Genomic DNA, 21,469 nt, shown 5'->3' with positions numbered 1-21,469 from the left:
TCCTCGAGGAGACTGCAGCTCCGGTTGTAAAAAAACAAACAAGATAATGCCACAAAGCATAAAAACAGAGCATCAGTATTGTTCAATACTATCTACTAATACTGTGTATACATCATCCAGTACGGTTTGATTTGTTCATATCGGTTTTTGTGTGTGTGTGAGATCTCTGCCAACATGTAGTCATGACAACAGGTTATAAAACATGAGTAGTATCCTGAATGTATGAAGGCAGTTGTGATACCAAAGGTTTATTTTGAAAGTCTAGAAATTGAGAGGGAGGCTCTGTAAGGGATCCATTATGATATAATATTCCTGTTGATGATATAATATATTCCTGTGGAGAATATGTAAAACGGGAGTGTCTAGGATGTTCACACTACAGGAGATCATGCTCTTGCTGAGTTGTCCACCCTGCCTGCTTAGCCATGAAGAATATCCCTCTCAATGTCTCCTATGTGATATGTGTCATATGTAATGGATTTAGATCATATTTAAGGGTTCTCCAATTGCCATAAGGCTTCTTCAACATAGTATTCCTTATCCATTACCATCACTCCTCCCCCCTTTTCAGCTGGTTTTATAATGATTGACTCATTCTTGGGGAGACAGTCCAAGGCCTGTTTTGGGCTTTTGGTCAAACTGTCTTATCAGGCGGAGAGAACAACATTTCAACGTCAGAGTTATTTGGTGAAGTCTGTCTGAATGACATTTGATACTGGAGGCATAGAGGGAGACTTAAGTCTGAAAGAAGAGCTTTGCAGGTCCGTAGTGACATGGTGTTCAGGCGGTGGTTGTGGTAGAGTCTAAATAGATCCTAAATACGTACACTGACTATGGACAAGTATCTCATACAACCCCACGTATATAAAAAAAAACATCTGTAAACTATACACAATATTGCAGCTACAAGTTCAGCATTAAAAGGAAATTCAAGATGACAAATAAATGAAAAAATAGATCTAATTGGTAATATTTCAGTAATCAAGGCAACAGAGAGAAACGTAACATATGAAGTTGAGTGTGATTCGGGAAGTTTATTGTAGTTTGTACATCATTTATTGACCCATCATTGGAACATGAAAGAAGTTCATTCCATAATTTACAGCATTAAAATCTAATATAATAAGAACTTTTTTTAAATGTGTCCTATTACTGTGTCAGTGACACACATAGGTTATCTTGTGGTGCACATTATATTCTATAACCCTCTGTTAACATTAACCTGCCATCACAGAGCTTCACCCCTTGATAGTTATGGCGTATTCAAAATGCACTGCTCATCCTTGAGGATTTTCTTTATTCATTATATCAGATTCTCTGTGATGGATCTGTAAATGCCTGTTTGATGTCTCTTGTGTGCATTATTCCTTTGTCATTTCAAACACCCATGTCCGTGATCCTATTCTTCCTCCTTCAAACAGCTCTGTGCTGCATATTCCTCCCACAATTTATGAAAATGTAATAATCAAAGCCTTTTAATTCCCACAGCGTAAAAAATTTAAAAACCGAGCTGCGTGTTTGTAGTTTGGGAAGGCAGCCGGGGAAAAAAACTGAAATTGTGCCGGTGGATATTGAATAATCACGCAGGAAACTTGTATAATTGCTTGCAGAGATGCGTGCATGTTTTCCTCTGACAGGTGCTTTCGGTTGGGGCTTTCGGTTAAATCTAGATTTGGAGTTGCGATGGATCCGTTTATCCGTAACGAGAAGTGGATGCCTAATATTCAGCAGCCTGATATTTTCAGATTAATGCAGAGCGTCACCCTCTGCCTCCGGAGAGCTTCATCCACTGAACATGGGCCCAGAGGCAATCACGCCTTACACCAATCTCTATGTCTGCACCTCCTTCTGCCTCCAGACAAGCAGACTTAAATCACTGGCCTCTCCCCATGGAGACAAATGCAAATCACAGGAAAGACTGGCAGCTTCTGCAGAATTAGGCCTCTTCTCAGCTCAAAAATCCCACCAATAGGTTCTCTTTGGAAAATCAGAAGAGGGAGTGATTGGTCTGAATGTTGGAGTATAAAGTGTTCTGCATGCTCCCGACATTTCTGACAAAGGATGGACAGCATAGTGGATGCCTGGTCAAGGTGATATTCTTGTGCAAGGTGTCCTGAGCGATTATGTCCGGAGTGAAAGCGTGCTGTGTGAGCCGTGAGCCTCTGTTAAGCACACAGCTACACCTCAAGAAGCGGTCATATTTCTCCCGGACAGTGAGGCAGTCGTACACGATTCACAGTGAGGTGTCATTTCAGCTGTTATAAACCTCTTGCGAGCATGTGTAATACATAACCTACGAGCATGGGAATGGCCTTATTTTCCTCATTCGATAGAGTCGGTCCTTCAGGTGTGATACAATGTTCCTGCTCTGCTTTTAGGGGAAATAGAAAACATTGATCTTTTCTTGCCTCTGCTCTTTCACAGATGGAGAGAGAATGCCTCTGGTATTTTTTTGTTGTTGTCCTAAATCGTTTTTTTTTTTTTTAAAGTTTAAGCACTTTGAAATGTACACAATGGCCAACATGAGTACAGAAAGTGGTTCTATTTTATAGATTTCTTTGTGATTCATTTTTTTGAGAAATCTGGAGCCAATCCGAGGTGACATTGGGCGACAGGGAGGTTGACCGTAGGCAGGTCGATGGTGTCTGTGTGAAATATAGACAGAAGCCATTCACAAGATTATTTTTTGGGGCTTTTTTTCAGTTGAGCTGAAGATAGACAGGAATGGAGAAGAGAAAATGGAAAACATCTATCGAAGGGCTGTGGGTTGGATTCAAACGTGGGCCACTGCTGAGGCCTCAGCCTTAGTAGCTGGTTATCTGCCCTACCAGGCGTGGTACCGGAGCACCCCGACCTACTGACAATTTGGAGACAATTAAATGATGTCATTGGATTGTGTGAGGAAAATAGAGCACCCAGAGAACACCCATACTGGGGAGACACTGCACCCCTGTGCCGCCCTCATCAACCAAAGTCTTTCAAATTTAAATTTGTAACTATATTGCGCTAGATGGTATTTCACTCTGCATCTAAGTGGTTCCCCCTTATGTGCACCTTATTTAATTAAAGTAATCTTCTATTTGATGGTATTTCACACATTAACTGTATTTTAAAGTATTCTGATCTTTTATTCAGTAAAAGCTGTGATACTGCACTATATAAATACTATAAATACACGCCAGAGACCTCCATTAAAAATCTTACTTCAGGCAGAATATGTAGGATTTCAGATAAATTCTAGTTTGGGAACAAGCTTTGTCCACTTGCAGCTTCTCACTAAATTTGTGTTTTTTCGTCCCTGCGTCCGTCATTTTCGCAGCTTCCTCTTGGATGTGTGCAGGGCCTAATCTTATGTATTATATATTCTATATTTTTTGTTTTGTTTATTGTTTTATGTAAATATGTATGTGTGTGTATGATGTATGTGTATGTGTGTGTATTTATGTATGTGTATATGTACAGTGCATCCGGAAAGTATTCACAGCGCTTGATTTTTTCCACATTTTGTTATGTTACAGCCTTATTCCAAAATGGATTAAATTCATTATTTTGCTCAACATTCTACACACAAAAACCCATAATGACAAAGTGAAAACTGTTTTTTGCACATTTATTAAAAATAAAGAATGAAAACATAACATGTACATAAGTATTCACAGCCTTTGCTCAATACTTTGTTGAAGCACCTTTGGCAGCAATTACAGCCTCAAGTCTTCTTGGGTATGATTCCACAAGCGTGGCACACCTATTTCTGGGCAGTTTCTCCCATTCTTCTTTGCAGAACCTCTCAAGTTCCATCAGGTTGGATGGGAGCGCGGTGCGCAGCCATTTTCAGATCTCTCCAGAGATGTTCAATCGGGTTCAAGTCAGGGCTCTGGCTGGGCCACTCAAGGACATTCACAGAGTCGTCTCGAAGCCACTCCTTTGTTATCTTGGCTGTGTGCTTCGGGTCGTTGTCCTGTTGGAAGATGAACCGTCTGAGGTCCAGAGCGCTTTGGAGCATGTTTTCATCGAGGATGTCTCTGTACATTGCTGCATTCATCTTTCCCTCAATCCTGACTCGTCTCCCAGTTCCTCCGCTGAAAACATCCCCACAGCATGATGCTGCCACCACCATGCTTCACTGTAGGGATGGTATTGGCCAGGTGATGAGCAGTGCCTGGTTTCCTCCAGACATGACGCTTGGCATTCAGGCCAAAGAGTTCAATCTTTGTTTCATCAGACCAGAGTATTTTGTTTCTCATGGTCTGAGAGTCCTTCAGGTGCGTTTTTTCAAACTCTAGGCGGGCTGTCATGTGCTTTTTACTGAGGAGTGGCTTCCGTCTGGCCGCTCTACCAAACAGGCCTGATTTGTGGAGTGCTGCAGAGATGGTTGTCCTTCTGGAAGGTTCTCCTCTCTTCATAGAACAACGCTGGAGCTCTGTCAGAGTGACCATCGGGTTCCTGGTCACCTCCCTGACTAAGGCCCTTCTCCCCCGATCGCTCAGTCTGGCTGGGCGGCCAACTCTAGGAAGAGTCCTGCTGGTTCCAAACTTCTTCCATGTCCGGATGATGGAGGCCACTGTGCTCATTGGGACTTTCAATGCTGCAGAAATCTTTCTGTACCCTTTGCCAGATCTGTGCCTCGATACAATTCTGTCTCGGAGGACTATAGATAATTCCTTGAACTTCATGGCTTGGTTTATGCTCTGATATGCACTGTCAACTGTGATACCTTAGATAGACAGGTGTGTGCCTTTCTCAATCATGTCCAATCAACTGAATTTAGCACAAGTGGACTCCAATCAAACATCTCAAGGATGATCAGTGGAAACAGGATGCACCTGAGCTACATTTTGAGTGTCATGGCAAAGGCTGTGAATACTTATGTACATGTTATGTTTTCGTTCTTTATTTTTAACAGATTTGAAAAAATTAGCAAAAAACTGTGTTCACTTTGTCATTATGGGTTGTTGTGTGTAGAATGTTGAGGAAAATAATGAATTTAATCCATTTTGGAATAAGGCTGTAACATAACAAAATGTGGAAAAAGTGAAGCGCTGTGAATACTTTCCGGATGCACTGTATATATGGGTGTGTGAATATGTATATGTATGTGCATGTGTATATGTACAGGACTGTCTCAGAAAATTAGAATATTGTGATAAAGTTCTTTATTTTCTGTAATGCAATTAAAAAAACAAAAATGTCATGCATTCTGGATTCATTACAAATCAACTGAAATATTGCAAGCCTTTTATTCTTTTAATATTGCTGATTATGGCTTACAGCTTAAGAAAACTCTAAAATCCTATCTCATAAAATTTTAATATTTCCTCAGACCAAGTAAAAAAAAAGATTTATAACAGCTGAGTGTTTGTCAAGGCTCAGGAAACCCTTGCAGGTGTTTCGAGTTAATTAGACAATTCAAGTGATTTGTTTAATACCCTACTAGTATACTTTTTCATGATATTCTAATATTTAGAGATAGGATATTTGAGTTTTCTTAAGCTGTAAGCCATAATCAGCAATAAATCAGAATAAAAGGCTTGCAATATTTCAGTTGATTTGTAATGAATCCAGAATGCATGACATTTTTGTTTATTTAATTGCATTACAGAAAATAAAGAACTTCATCACAATATTCTAATTTTCTGAGACAGTCCTGTATATATATATATATATTTCGGTATATGTATATGGTTCTCTGAAATAAGTTTTTTCGTGAAATCATAGGTTAGGGCACTTATACGCTTGATAGCTTCAGCCTTGACCCTTTCGGTTAGCCACTTTCTTCTTTTGTTGAAATTTAGATTTTTGTATATTATTGCTGTTCGAAATAAACTTAACTAAACTAATGTATTCCTCACTACCACTGACATGTTTGTAGAGCACTTTAGACAGCATGGATATGTAATATATCATACCATAAGCCATGACTATTTTTGGAAATAGTCTACAATAATTCATGGCAGATGACATTAAATGTGGACTCAGCCAACATGTACTCTATATTTGGCAGGTGGCAGCTGATAATTGCGTTCCCTGGACGAGTGCTTAAGTTCTGGCACATGGTCGCTATGTTTTTAAAGAGGTTAACGCCCAGAGATGTGCCGAACGCAGTAGAATAGAAAAGAAAAGAAGATGATTCAGCCAGAGGCTTCTCTGCAGATACAGACGCCTCAGACTTCTAGTGGGTCATAAGTGATGCTTGAGAGATTAGATTAGATATACTTTATTAATCCCCAGGGGCAAATGTGTTTGTTGGAGGAGCAAACATGTTTACACTATTTACAATACAATATAATAGCAGGGCACATTAAATTTAAGAGTTTAAATAGAAAAGGAAATGAAAAGTGTACACAGTGTATCCAAGTGTATATAAAGTGAAGCGGTGTAAGGGTTATTGATGTTGTTAAGAGGGATAATTTTTGTATCAGTCTATACATAGTTTTGTAGGAAAATCCTACTCATTCAGCTTTTAATTAAAAGTACAACATAAAGTTAAAGTACCACATGTAACAGGGTTATGCAGAATGGCCCATTTCAAAATAATGTTTATTTTATTATTGGTTTTATTATTGATGTATTTATGTGGACAATGCTTTAATGTTTTAACTGGTAAAGCTGGGGATAATTTTAATTATGTAATACACTTCTGGGTAGCTTGAAGTCTTATCTCACCGTAACATGTAATAATACTTAATTCAATTGTTTGATAATGTTTTGCTTTATTAATCTGAATCTGCAAAGTAACTGAAGTTGTTCGATAAATATAGTAAAGACAAAAGTACAATTAAACCTAAAAGATTCTTCTTGAGTAGAGTATGTAAGTAGATATACATAGTTACATTACACCGCTGCTCTGAAGTACAATGTGTGTCTCCCATGAGCAGCATTTGGAATTAATCACTTTTGCCCAATATCAGCTCATCAATGAATTTGTACGTGCCACGGAGGCATCTTACACTGGAACTTGGCACCTTAATGTAATGATTATTGCTTATTAATTAATGGTGTTTAGAGCATTTTAATGAACATCAAGGTTAAGTTCACACCCCATTGCTATAATGTAATGAAGACTGAGTTCCAGGCATGAAGCCCACTTTTAAATAACCCACTTTTTTTTGACACATTGCTGCATTTAAATCTAAAGCTTTGAGTAGATTTTGTACTCATCAGAGAGTGACGAAATTATTTGGGTTACAAAAATCGCTCACTGTTTGTGGAAACTGCATGAAACACTGAAACAGCCCCGGCATAAACAGGAAACTGAACATAAATCACAGCCGAGAGGATGAACAGGCCAGAACATTTGATTGATTTACAGGATGTAATGTTCAGAGATATGTCGGGAGCTATAGATTCCAATCATATAAATCCAATTGTTCCGTGAGGGTTTTTAGTCGTTAGATGAACTTTGTCAATGCACGTAAATATGATTAATGTTCATCGGAAGCTGATTATGTTTCTATTTTGTTTCTGGTTAGTTTTTGAAATGAAGCGTAATTAATACAGGAAATCTCTCACTTGGTTCTCCTCATAAATGTCATACAACCTCAGCCTTCTCTGAGCGGCTCTACCGCAGCAGCAGCTGTGCATTAAATGCCTTGCTCGGGGGCTGTTCGGCGGGAGCTTTCCAGTCGTAAACCCATGTGTTTCGTATGCAGTTCGCCGGCCAGCGTTCCCCACAGAGCTCAGCCAATCTGTGTGTGCTGAGAGGCGTGATGGAGTTATGAGCTGAGCTGAGGGCAGCAGGGTGATGATGGACGAGCCGCTGACAGCTCAAGGCTGCCGTGATGTGTGTCTCTACCACCCAGCTGATGGAGAGCTCCCAGCCCAGGCCCACAGATAGTCTCTCAACCCATGACTGCATCCATACATGACAGGACCATCAGCAGGTAGCTGTGTAGGAGTATTCAGAGTCCTGCTGCGGATCTCTTATGCATTACAAGGAGTCATGCGGGTGCTGATAAGCAGTCAGAATCAAATGCATTGGATTTTCTTGTGGAATTGTGTTTGCACACATTTAAACTGTTGTTTGTTGAATAAACGCAGAACGTGCAAGAGAGAGTTTGATGTTCGGCGGGCAGAACGCAGCGCAAATACAATTTATATTCAAAAGCGGTGACATTACCGTTATTCTCCATTAAGCAAATGATCAAACAGGGTTTAGTCGTGACACAATGTGTTCTCTTTTGAAACTTTCTCTTGCGTTCATCCACTGCAATAAGTATAATCTCATCAAAACAAACTGAGCGTATTATCTTCAATTAGTCATGGATTCAGAGAGAGCTTTCCTTCTCTGTTGGCAAAGCAGAGCAAAGAGCTATTATTGAAGATTCATTACAAGTCCCCTCACAGTGAGATAAATGATGCAACTCCTTTGCTCCTCCTTTCTGCATTGCTTTGTAAGACTCTGTATAACCTCTAAGGTCCGACATTTAATTAACTTATTCAATTTGAGTTGTGGCCACAGTGGCATTAATCTTAAGACATAAAAGAAAATTATATAGAGCCGTAAAGCCCTGATGATTCTTTTTCAAGAATAATTACTAAATGTATTATATTGTATGCTCTGATCACACGAGCCACTTGCCCAAACATCACTTTGATATTATTATTGCATGCATATAATAGTATATCACAAACTATAACATCATGAGATGAAAAAAACATGATGCAGTATTTTTTATAGTCAGTCATTATTAAGAAAATAACCTATTTATTTCAGTTTAATTAAAAGTCAAAAGCCAGACATGGCAGGTAATTTCACCATTTAATGTCTTAATGGGATTTACTATCTTTTACAAAGTTGCACAATAGGAGGATATTTATCATTTGTTTCCAAAAACTTGAAAATAAAGATTTTCTCTGTTCCTGAAAAGAAAATAGTATAAATTGTAGAAAAAGTTGATGATCAGGAGCATTGGTTACCTCGGAGATAACATTTCTGGTTTTATATCCTGAATTCTGTCTTTATTCTGTTTTACGATGGTAATTTCCAAACAACCGCTGTTCCCTCACCAACTCTCTTTCATGTTTAGCCTCTCAATGAAAGGAGATGTTGTTATCTGTATATAAGCTGGCTAAAAGCCTCGGCTCTCCAGCTACGAAAGAAGATGATAAAGTACTGCAGTATTTTGCACTGTGATATATTTCCTCTCTTCTCGGTCTCGGTTCTTATTATCTAGTTTTCTTGTGCCTCTATTGTGTGAGCTGAACCACATCCCTGCTCAGTGGTGCCTTGGTTACTGATAGAAGTTATAGTTTGTTAGTCTCTTAAGCCATAACTGTAGTAATTTCATCAAATAATTATTATAACTTAATAGCATTTTGTTTTTATCCTTTGTCGTGTCCATCCTATCTGTATTGCCTGTACTAGGTAGGTAAACCAAAATATATATATATATAATTTTGAATGATAAAAAAACAAAGAAGTTAGAATTGTTAATAGTTGTTTAAACAACCATCAATAAATAAGAATACAATTAAATATGATTGTCTGATTTATGTTTTGTTTGTTTTTTGTTCAAAAAATCTAAGAAAACACTATCTTTAGAATGCTGCCTACGAGTCTTATTATTGCCATTTCTATGACAATTGCTCATATACTGTCAGACTAAATAAGTATATTTAATATTTTTTAACGAATGTTAAATGTTATTTTACAAGTTTCAAAAAGAGCCCCCCATTTCTTTTTAAATGCCCCTGGAGTTCAGTCAGTGGGGGCAAAAATTACCCCCTGAAAAAAAAGATGTACAGTGCATCCGGAAAGTATTCACAGCGCTTCATTTTTCCCACATTTTGTTATGTTACAGCCTTATTCCAAAATGGATTAAATTCATTATTTTCCTCAACATTCTACATACAAAAACCCATAATGACAAAGTGAAAACTGTTTTTTGCAAATGTTTGCACATTTATTAAAAATAAAGAACGAAAACATAACATGTACATAAGTATTCACAGTCTTTGCTCAATACTTTGTTGAAGCACCTTTGGCAGCAATTACAGCCTCAAGTCTTCTTGGGTATGATTCCACAAGCGTGGCACACCTATTTCTGGGCAGTTTCTCCCATTCTTCTTTGCAGAACCTCTCAAGTTCCATCAGGTTGGATGGGGAGCGTCGGTGCACAGCCATTTTCAGATCTCTCCAGAGATGTTCAATCGGGTTCAAGTCAGGGCTCTGGCTGGGCCACTCAAGGACATTCACAGAGTCGTCCCGAAGCCACTCCTTTGTTATCTTGGCTGTGTGCTTCGGGTCGTTGTCCTGTTGGAAGATGAACCGTCGCCCCAGTCTGAGGTCCAGAGCGCTTTGGAGCATGTTTTCATCGAGGATGTCTCTGTACATTGCTGCATTCATCTTTCCCTCCATTCTGACTCGTCTCCCAGTTCCTCCCGCTGAAAAACATCCCCACAGCATGATGCTGCCACCACCATGCTTCACTGTAGGGATGGTATTGGCCAGGTGATGAGCAGTGCCTGGTTCCCTCCAGACATGACGCTTGGCATTCAGGCCAAAGAGTTCAATCTTTGTTTCATCAGACCAGAGAATTTTGTTTCTCATGGTCTGAGAGTCCTTCAGGTGCATTTTTGCAAACTCTAGGCGGGCTGTCATGTGCTTTTTTACTGAGGAGTGGCTTCCGTCTGGCCACTCTACCAAACAGGCCTGATTTGTGGAGTGCTGCAGAGATGGTTGTCCTTCTGGAAGGTTCTCCTCTCTTCATAGAACAACGCTGGAGCTCTGTCAGAGTGACCATCAGGTTCCTGGTCACCTCCCTGACTAAGGCCCTTCTCCCCCGATCGCTCAGTCTGGCTGGGCGGCCAACTCTAGGAAGAGTCCTGGTGGTTCCAAACTTCTTCCATTTCCGGATGATGGAGGCCACTGTGCTCATTGGGACTTTAAATGCTGCAGAAATCTTTCTGTACCCTTCGCCAGATCTGTGCCACGATACAATTCTGTCTCGGAGGTCTATAGATAATTTCTTGAACTTCATGGCTTGGTTTATGCTCTGATATGCACAGTCAACTGTGATACCTTATAGAGACAGGTGTGTGCCTTTCTCAATCATGTCCAATCAACTGAATTTAGCACAGGTGGACTCCAATCAAACATCTCAAGGATGATCGGTAGAAACAGGATGCACCTGAGCTACATGTTGAGTGTCATGGCAAAGGCTGTGAATACTTATGTACATGTTATGTTTTCGTTCTTTATTTTTAACAGATTTGCAAAAATTTGCAAAAAATAGTTTTCACTTTGTCATTATGGGTTGTTGTGTGTAGAATGTTGAGGAAAATAATGAATTTAATCCATTTTGGAATAAGGCTGTAACATAACAAAATGTGGAAAAAGTGAAGCACTGTGAATACTTTCCGGATGCACTGTAAATGTCCTACCCTGCTTGGGCTGCAACTCAAACGTGTCCCTCTGGACTCGAGACTCGTCTCAATGATGCTAACGACGACTTGTTGTCTCTGACTTGCTTGCTCTCCTCCAGCCTCTGAAGCTGCACTGTGAGCTCTGCAGCATCGTGTCCAGCTCCGGACAGATGTTGGCCCAGACCTCTGGCCCGCAGATCGACCGCTCTCCCTGCATCTGGCGGATGAACAACGCGCCCACGCGAGGCTTCGAGCGCGACGTGGGCCAGCGGACCACGCTGAGAGTCGTCTCGCACACCAGCGTACCGCTGCTGCTGCAGAAGCCCCACCACTTCTTCGGGCAGGGCAACGACACGGTCTACGTCGTGTGGGGGCCGCTCCGCAACATGAGGAAGGACGGGAAGGGCATCGTGTACAACATGCTCCGACAGGCGGCGGACAATTACCCTCACGCGCGCATTTACGTCACCACGGAGGACAGGATGAACTACTGCGACATGGTCTTCAAGAAGGAGACGGGGAAAGACAGGTGAGCCAAATGTCGATCACTTATTTTGTACCTGTCGTTTTGGCATCACAACGTTCCACAGCAGCCCTCCCAATTGTTCGGTCAGTACTTTCACGGTTCTGTTCACGGCTATAGCATCGACCGTGTCGATGATGGTGTGCTCAAATTGCTGTGCTTTCCTTGTCTCAAATCCTCCCTTTCATGAGGCCCTATCAAAGTGAGTTATTTAACTTTCCCTCTGAAGCGGCTCACGGCACTCGAGGCCATTTTCTAACGAAAAGCTCTTTATGAGCAGTCTCAGAAGAATGTGCAGCCTGGGTTATAGACATCAGCCAAATGCCAGTCTGGGGAACATGCAGTTAATGAGGCAGCATGCTTCTGGCAGGCTTTCTAAACACCCTGGCCAGTCCCACAACTTCTCTGCCAGCTTCTTGGCACATTTGGAATGGGCAAAAAAAGGGTAGAATTATTCAAGTTACAGATCAGTAACCTTGAAAGTTGGAAAGAGTATTTGTTTGCTGGAGACATTTGGCAACAACGTATGCTAAAATTTCACTCTTATTTCAAGAAAGACCCACCTCGCAACTCCTTTTTCCTCAAAGAGAATGGCAGGTTAATGACTATGAGAGCCAGGCTCCATGCTCGCTATTGTTTAGCGTTGACCTCATTTATACAACCAACTACTGCTCATCTCCACACAGCTTTGCACTTCTGCGTCCAGCCCATGTCACCAAGACCTCTCTTAACTTCCTGAGAGGATTAACATGCGTGGTAATCGGCGTAGCCTCCAGTCCATTCCAGACCCATTGTCTCGCTCCCATTCAGGATGGCAGGGTTAACCCTGAATGTCATGTAGAGCGTCCGTGTTCAGGCTGGCTCAGCTGTTCCCGAGACCCACGGAGCACAGACAGAGATGTGGGCTTTGGGAGGATTGCTCGAGGAGAAGAATCTCATTACAGGACATGATGCTCCTGGGTGTGATGCAGCACTTCAATCATTACTGATTGGTGACTCAAGGTGTGAACAACGAACCGCATGCAATGTGACGATACCTGAGAGGTTTCTCCATATGTCTGTTTCCCTGCCTGTCCGTCATCTTCGTCTGAAACGTGTCTGCACAAATGCCAGTATTTAGAGGTAATTAGTTTCTATGGTGACACTTACTTATATAATTATGTTGAGCACATACGCTATGGTGTTACTCCAGAAATAAACTACAGCTCTTTTCGTGGCTCACGGCCATGCTGCCTATTTTTCCTTTAGTCCACAGCAACATAACACTCTCAAAAATCTAAATCGATTTATTTTCTCGGCTTATCCATTCACTACAACACAACACACTCTTCAAACACTTTTACTGGGGCAGCTCATCGGCCTCTATTCATTTTTGTGTGAGTGTTCACTGATTTAATGTCACTGCTCGCTGTACGGTCTGATCCTGATGGAACAGTGATGGAACACAACTCGAATTATCCAGATAGCCCCGAGCACGCGTCACCTCAGCTTCGACTTGCTGATCAGACGTAATGCAACGCTGGCTGACTGACTGGCCAGCCGACTCTCAGCCTGTCTTCAAAAACCACACAAAAAGAATCTGTCGCAAAGCTCAGTCATTTCTGGACAGAGGTGAGAAAGTTGAACTCAGAGGTGGAGGGGTGACAATGATCTGACCCAGGTTGAAGTAGTCGAGTTAGAGCAAGAAGGAACTAATAAGCAGCGACGAGCTGATTCCTAATGACAAACTGCATGCTAATTATAAGCAGACTTTGAGTATGAAATTAGTTCACATTGGAAAAGTGATAGAATCAAATATAGGCTCAGTGATTGCTGTGGGAAATTCAATGCTGGACACGTAATACACCTTCAAACAGCAGACATTTTGACATGCCATAGTAGGAGAAGCACAGGACTATTATACAGTAAGTATGATACACACATTTGACAGTGTATTGTTTGCAATGAGTATACAAACAAAAGTAAAAAAACAAAAAAGTCAAAGAAACAATAGAATAAACCAATAGACATAAATCAAGATTAACATTACCATTGAATGACACTGAAGATGTATTGCAGACGGAAAAAAGAAGCTCGATTAAAACGTTGCCACTTTTTGGCAAATAAACGAACCGCTTACCGATTTTGCATCGTGATAATGACACAAACTGCTCTCGTAAGTAACACGTCAGGAAGCAAACAAATAAGTGTGACATGTTCTTTTCTGTGTGAGCTGTTATTCTGTAGTCACAGTGTAATTAATTCCTTCTTACAAAGAACAAACTGAGGGACGTTGGCATAACAAAGCTGACTGTGAACTTCATTTAGTGTCGTGTATGGAATTGGAATTGATCTCTGTTCTTAACAATAATGCTCAGTGAAATTCTCATAGCAGGTACAGTGATGTACATCAATCTGCAGGAGCGATGCTCTCAACTCTTTAAGATCCAGGTATTGAATACAAGATAGATTCCACATCGTCTAATATTCTGCGGGTGAAAATTGTTTTAGTGTGCTGGCCGCAGAAAGCCATCAACATACACCTCTCTATCTCACAACGGCACATCCCCATTGTGACGTCAAGGGCCATTTCTCGCTTCTCGTCCTGCACTCTGGCTCCATCCAAAAAGTCAAAAATCATCTGACAGAAAGCGGCAGGCCAACATCTAACAGGAGCCGAGACAATGAAAAATCGGACCACGGCCCTGGATGTAAACGCATCTGACAGCAGCTTAAACACATGATTCATGTGGTTGCGCACTGCGGCTGGAAGTTGCACGGGCTGAAGCGATCCATTATCAGCGCTGCCTCCTGAGCTGCAGCCGCTGGCTGACGGACCGTATCGGCGCGGCCCTGTTAGCGGCGGTAGATAACGGACCTCAGGACGACACAGGACTTAAATCACAGTGTCACTTCACAGCACGGCCACCTGGGCCTGCGTGACCCGGGTCTCTGCTTCCCTTCGTGGCATGTGTATGCACTCAGCTGTGTGTTTTCTCACAGTTGTGACACTGTGGCACATCGTGTGGGCAGTTTCATTTATCCCTGTGAGTAACTATTCTTTCCTGTTGTCGTTATAAACATCTTTACAAGATCTTTTTTGTACTCGTCAGCGGACACAGACATGCCTTTTCTTCGCACTCGTTTTTTGTCTGGTCGGTAACACTGAACGCATTTCAACCTTCGAAGCACCTCGTAATGTTTTATATCCTGTGTTGTTTTCGCAGATTTGCGGCCTTCTTTTTCTTGTTGTTTCATTGTGGTGTGTCTGAAACTGAAGAATGTCATAACGTTTGAATAATAGACAGAGAAAATAATCTGCAGATTCATTTTTTATTCAAATATGATTTTGTTGCAGTCCTGTATAAAATAGTTAGAAATTAGCTCCACCTCAACCAGCTACTAAAGTAAGTACAAAGTAATCTAAAAATATAATATATTTTATTAACAAGCTCTTTGAGTAGTTTTAATACTTTTACGGATTATAATTACAAAATTAAGGAACATTTTCAATGCAAGACTTGTAAGAGGGTATTTTGTGCAGTGTTGTATTTTTAATCAAGTGAAGGATACTTCCTCAAGTCATTTAAATCGGTATCTTTGCACACATGCTGGACGTGATTGTCCTCGTTTGTGTAGAACACACGATTCATAGAGAGATCTGCTCATTAAACATCGTATCAAAAGAATACAGGCTATGCTGAGATATAGCTCCTTTACTTTTGTCTATTCCAGTTTACATTTCTTACAGTCACTCATCAACACATGCAGCACTTAATGTGCAAACTTAATGCAGTCGCATTTGTTATGTTTATATGAAGACATGGGCCTCATGTAGCTGTTCCAGCCCTTTTAATCCTAATCTTTAATAATTTTAATAGATATACCTGACTTTCTTCTCATATGGATCTGCAGTTTGTGACGCCGCCCCATTTCCTGTGACGGTCCTTTGCATCGTCATGGAAAGCTGAGCATGAGCTATAAGCAAAATGAATGCCTTCTCTACAAAACATTACCAGAGGGTGTGAGTCATGGTTAAAACTTCCAGAGGTGACCTTTGATATATAGAACCAAGGCGCCATTTAGGTATAGCTCATTTACTTCTATGTACTCCGGTTTGTATTACCTCCAGTCATTCTGATTTATGAAATGTCATTACGTTTTTAACGTTCAATATTTGATGGTGTCTCACAACTGGTTTGAAATTAACTCCTGTTGAGACGTCGGAAATAAGAGGACATGGGTGCGACAGTAAAATCTGTAAGGTGACACGTTTTTGAGGGATTGTTTTCTTTTTTAAATTTATTTATATTTTATTAGTGTTCAAAATCTCACATACACATATTTAAATTGTTCAGATTCTTTGTATAAAGAGAAGTAAAAAACAAAAAAATAAACACATATGCAAATAAAGAAACAAAAACAATACCATAGTAACAAAACTATAAATAAATAAAGCAGGGAGAAATCATTTTCTATAGAGTAAAGAAATACAGTCAGGCCATTTATCTGTGACATAGTTGGAGGGATTGTTTTCTAATGCAGACGCTTGTTTCTTGCTGTGCTTGTCAGACGAGAGCAGGCACAGTGTAAAGCAAATAGTACATGAAAGCTCTTGCCTCTGAACAATGAAATAAAGTCCCATAGAGGAAATTATGTTTCATATCCACACCAGAATCAGTGGCACAAACTGAACGAAAACACAAATGATTCTCAAAGGGCTCGCCAATGCGTTGGGTTAAAATAAGACGTAAGAACCAAAAATGGATGTTTCATCTTTAATTCATCATCAGGGGTGAGTCAGTCTAATCGTAGTTGAACTTAATAGCAGATCCTTCACTCTTGTTGGCCTCCAAATATGTGGTGAATTTCATTTGAATCTGTTTTTATTCGCGTGAATGTCACGGCTGTGTAATCATGCTTCATAATCTGTAGCCGTCCACTTCATATCAGTGCAAGTACCCCTGGCAGTCAGAGCGCATTCATCCTAAAATAGTTCAAAACACCATTCAGTTCAACAGCCTCTCTGCATTATGATGATGAGAGACTTGGTTTAATATTTGTAAATGTGAACAGCTCTTTAACAAAGTCACTTGTTGCAGATCTGAGAACAATGAAGTGGGAAAGATGTACGAGTGGGAAAGCACCCGAAGGGATTTTCTTGGGAAGAGGGAGTATTTTCTGTTACATCATCTACAGCACGGTGGCGCAGTGGTTAGCACTGTCGCCTCACAGCAAGAAGGTCCTGGGTTCGAATCCCGGTCGTTCAGGTCGTTTCTGTGTGGAGTTTGCATCTCCCCCTCGAGTCTGCGTGGGTTTCCTCCGGTACTCGGTTTCCCCACCATCATAAAGACATGCACCGCAGCCTCACCCGGTTCGTATGGATGTGAATGAGTGTTGGTGGTGGTCGGAGCCGAGGCGCTGATTGGCTGCCACGCTTCCGTCAGTCTGCCCCAGGGCAGCTGTGGCTACTGATGTAGCTTACCACCACCGGGATGACTGTGTGTGTGACTACTGGACTCTGTAAAGCGACTTCGGGATGTCGGCATGCCTTGAGAAGCGCTATATAAAATAAATGATTATTATTATTATATTATTATTATGCTTGGAGTTAAACGCTTAAACAAAACATTTGTATTCCAAAAGTCTTCTGTTCATTGACGGTGAAACCGCTTGAGGCTACACTCCTGATGATGCTACAAGTTTCTGCTCTACAGTTCCTGTATACTAGCAACATGTTGCTGTTAATACTGTTGTCCAACCAGAGACAACGGAAAGACTGGCACAATATATAGGGGGGGGGAAACAGGTGTACGGCATGAGACACTAACGAGACAGGAGTGGCTGAGGGCAGGTGAAGGGAATGAAACAATCAAGGAGACGGGAGTGGCTGAGGGCAGGTGAAGGGAATGAAACAATCAAGGAGCCAGAGGAGACACAGAACAAGGCGTTACAAATAGTCTCATTTTCTGAGTGCACTGCTCTTATACACTGTTGGTTTCACTTAGATCGCAGAGAAATTACAGAGAAAATCACTTAATATGCAAACCAAGTTTCACTTAACAGAGATCATATTATCCTCTTTATTACAGCCCCACTTCATTGTTTGAAAAATAAACGTCTTCATTGCAGCTTTGAAGGGTTGTGCTATTTCACACAAAGCAGCTGGAAATTGCGGCCTGACCCTGAGACACTCTGACACAAAGTGAAGCAATGTGACAGGAGAGTCTGAACTTTGTTGATGCAATCTGCATCCCGATGTGATCAAGAGCGAACCCAGTCTTCAGTGTCAAACGACTCAAACGGTGCACAGACATTTGTTTACAGTACGTGACTGAGGTAGTAATTGCTTTGTGTATTGGATGTCAATAGAAGAAGAAACCTGGAGAAGATTGAAACACAAAGCTTGTAGCATCAGCACAGAGCTGTAATTTCATGCTTACCACGACGAGTCGTTGATAGAGAACAGAGTGCCAGAGCATTCATTGTGTTTCTCTGCATATGAAACCGAAAAATGGCAATAGAAATATGCACCAAGTGTGTTGCTCTCCATCCAAAACAAGAATGTGTCACTAAGCAACCGTGTAATAACCATTACATTTCTGAAATTATCTTATTAAACGAAGTCACTGGAAACCCTGAAACACAAATCCACCAGCGTTCTGGGTGGATGTTCATCAGGTCAAAACCGGTCAATTCTGAAGAACAAGGAAATCATCATCCCAAAGTAAACGGGGATCAGCATCTCATCTGCGTTCTTGTGGTCCCGTCTGAGAGAGAAACGAGGCGGGCGGGAGAAGCAAACCGTCGGCTGGATGCACAGTGCAGCCTTCCTTAAAGGACATTTTCATTTATATCCTGATGATGTAATGACACTCAAAGGATGTTAGAAAAGCTATTGGTCCAGGAGGGACATTGTGTTGGTCACTGGATCTGTTTACCCTCCATCTTTGTATTGGGGGTGTTTATTCACAGCCTCTGTATTCTTTGTGCATTTATTTTTAAAGCAAGAGAGACATGGGTTATAAATTAACCCTAAAATTGCTCCCGTAGTTGTGAATGTATGTGAACCTTTAGCTCCTCCCATCAGTGCATGAATGGGTGAATGATCCTGGTCATGTTCAGTTAAATTGCTTTGAGTGGTCAGAAGACTAGAAAAGCGTTTTAAGTACAGGTCCAATTCACTTGTACTTAACTTTAATATTTCCATGTTGTCATACTTTATACCTCTACTACAGTTCAAAGGCAAATATTGTCCTCGTTAGCCAATACTTTGCAGATAAGAATATAACAATATGTAATAATAATCTAATAAACATTATTGTTTATAATGGGTACTTTTACTTTTGGTACTTTAAGTACAGTGCATCCGGAAAGTATTCACAGTGCTTCACTTTTTCCACATTTTGTTATGTTACAGCCTTATTCCAAAATGGATTAAATTCATTATTTTCCTCAACATTCTACACACAACAACCCATAATGACAAAGTGAAAACAGTTTTTTGCTAATTTTTGCAAATCTGTTAAAAATAAAGAACGAATACATAACATGTACATAAGTATTCACAGCCTTTGCCATGACACTAAAAATTTAGCTCAGGTGCATCCTGTTTCCACCGATCATCCTTGAGATGTTTAATTGGAGTCCACCTGTGCTAAATTCAGTTAATTGGACATGATTGAGAAAGGCACACACCTGTCTATCTAAGGTATCACAGTTGACAGTGCATATCAGAGCATAAACCAAGCCATGAAGTTCAAGGAATTATCTATAGACCTCCGAGACAGAATTGTATCGAGGCACAGATCTGGCGAAGGGTACAGAAAGATTTCTGCAGCATTGAAAGTCCCAATGAGCACAGTGGCCTCCATCATCCGGACATGGAAAAAGTTTGGAACCACCAGGACTCTTCCTAGAGTTGGCCGCCCAGCCAGACTGAGCGATCGGGGGAGAAGGGCCTCAGGAACCCGATGGTCACTCTGACAGAGCTCCAGCGTTGTTCTATGAAGAGAGGAGAACCTTCCAGAAGGACAACCATCTCTGCAGCACTCCACAAATCTGGCCTGTTTGGTAGAGTGGCCAGACGGAAGCCACTCCTCAGTAAAAAGCACATGACAGCCCGCCTAGAGTTTGCAAAAACGCACCTGAAGGACTCTCAGACCATGAGAAACAAAATACTCTGGTATGATGAAACAAAGATTGAACTCTTTGGCCTGAATGCCAAGCGTCATGTCTGGAGGAAACCAGGCACTGCTCATCACCTGGCCAATACCATCCCTACAGTGAAGCATGGTGGTGGCAACATCATGCTGTGGGGATGTTTTTCAGCGGGAGGAACTGGGAGACTAGTCAGGATTGAGGGAAAGATGAATGCAGCAATGTACAACAGAGACATCCTGGATGAAAACATGCTCCAAAGCGCTCTGGACCTCAGACTGGGGCGACGGTTCATCTTCCAACAGGACGACCCGAAGCACACAGCCAAGATAACAAAGGAGTGGCTTCGGGACGACTCTGTGAATGTCCTTGAGTGGCCCAGCCAGAGCCCTGACTTGAACCCGATTGAACATCTCTGGAGAGATCTGAAAATGGCTGTGCACCGACGCTCCCCATCCAACCTGATGGAACTTGAGAGGTTCTGCAAAGAAGAATGGGAGAAACTGCCCAGAAATAGGTGTGCCACGCTTGTGGAATCATACCCAAGAAGACTTGAGGCTGTAATTGCTGCCAAAGGTGCTTCAACAAAGTATTGAGCAAAGGCTGTGAATACTTATGTACATGTTATGTTTTCGTTCTTTATTTTTAATAAATGTGCAAACATTTGCAAAAAACAGTTTTCACTTTGTCATTATGGGTTTTTGTGTGTGGAATGTTGAGGAAAATAATGAATTTAATCCATTTTGGAATAAGGCTGTAAACATAACAAAATGTGGAAAAAATGAAGCACTGTGAATACTTTCCGGATGCACTGTATACAGGACTGTCTCAGAAAATTAGAATATTGTGATAAAGTTCTTTATTTTCTGTAATGCAATTCAAAAAACAAAAATGTCATGCATTCTGGATTCATTACAAATCAACTGAAATATTGCAAGCCTTTTATTCTTTTAATATTGCTGATTATGGCTTACAGCTTAAGAAAACTCTAAAATCCTATCTCATAAAATTTTAATATTTCCTCAGACCAAGTAAAAAAAAAGATTTATAACAGCTGAGTGTTTGTCAAGGCTCAGGAAACCCTTGCAGGTGTTTCGAGTTAATTAGACAATTCAAGTGATTTGTTTAATACCCTACTAGTATACTTTTTCATGATATTCTAATATTTAGAGATAGGATATTTGAGTTTTCTTAAGCTGTAAGCCATAATCAGCAATATTAAAAGAATAAAAGGCTTGCAATATTTCAGTTGATTTGTAATGAATCCAGAATGCATGACATTTTTGTTTTTTGAATTGCATTACAGAAAATAAAGAACTTCATCACAATATTCTAATTTTCTGAGACAGTCCTGTATGTTGTACTTTTTGCTGAAGTCAAAGTATGATAGCATAACTTTTACTTACAGTAAGTACAAGATCTAAGTACTTTTCCTAACTCCGA

General features: G+C 40.8%; 1 protein-coding gene across 2 annotated transcripts in view; it reads left to right on the top strand.

Annotated features, from left to right (window-relative positions):
- Positions 1 to 21,469, top strand: part of st6galnac3 (ST6 (alpha-N-acetyl-neuraminyl-2,3-beta-galactosyl-1,3)-N-acetylgalactosaminide alpha-2,6-sialyltransferase 3) — a 76,509-nt gene that overhangs the window by 28,511 nt on the left and 26,529 nt on the right. For both annotated transcript variants that reach the window (XR_008832550.1, XM_056420949.1), the window contains exon 3: positions 11,484 to 11,893. Coding sequence is in view for 1 of the 2 variants with exons in the window: in XM_056420949.1 (XP_056276924.1) it covers positions 11,484 to 11,893 (410 nt within the window). In the remaining variant the exon portion in view is untranslated. The remainder of the gene's footprint in view (positions 1 to 11,483; positions 11,894 to 21,469) is intronic.

Source organism: Pseudoliparis swirei, chromosome 8 (genome assembly GCF_029220125.1).
Source record: "Pseudoliparis swirei isolate HS2019 ecotype Mariana Trench chromosome 8, NWPU_hadal_v1, whole genome shotgun sequence".
NCBI lineage: Eukaryota > Metazoa > Chordata > Actinopteri > Perciformes > Liparidae > Pseudoliparis > Pseudoliparis swirei.
The sequence above is the reverse complement of the archived record's forward strand: the minus strand, read 5'-3'. Positions and strand labels throughout refer to the sequence as shown.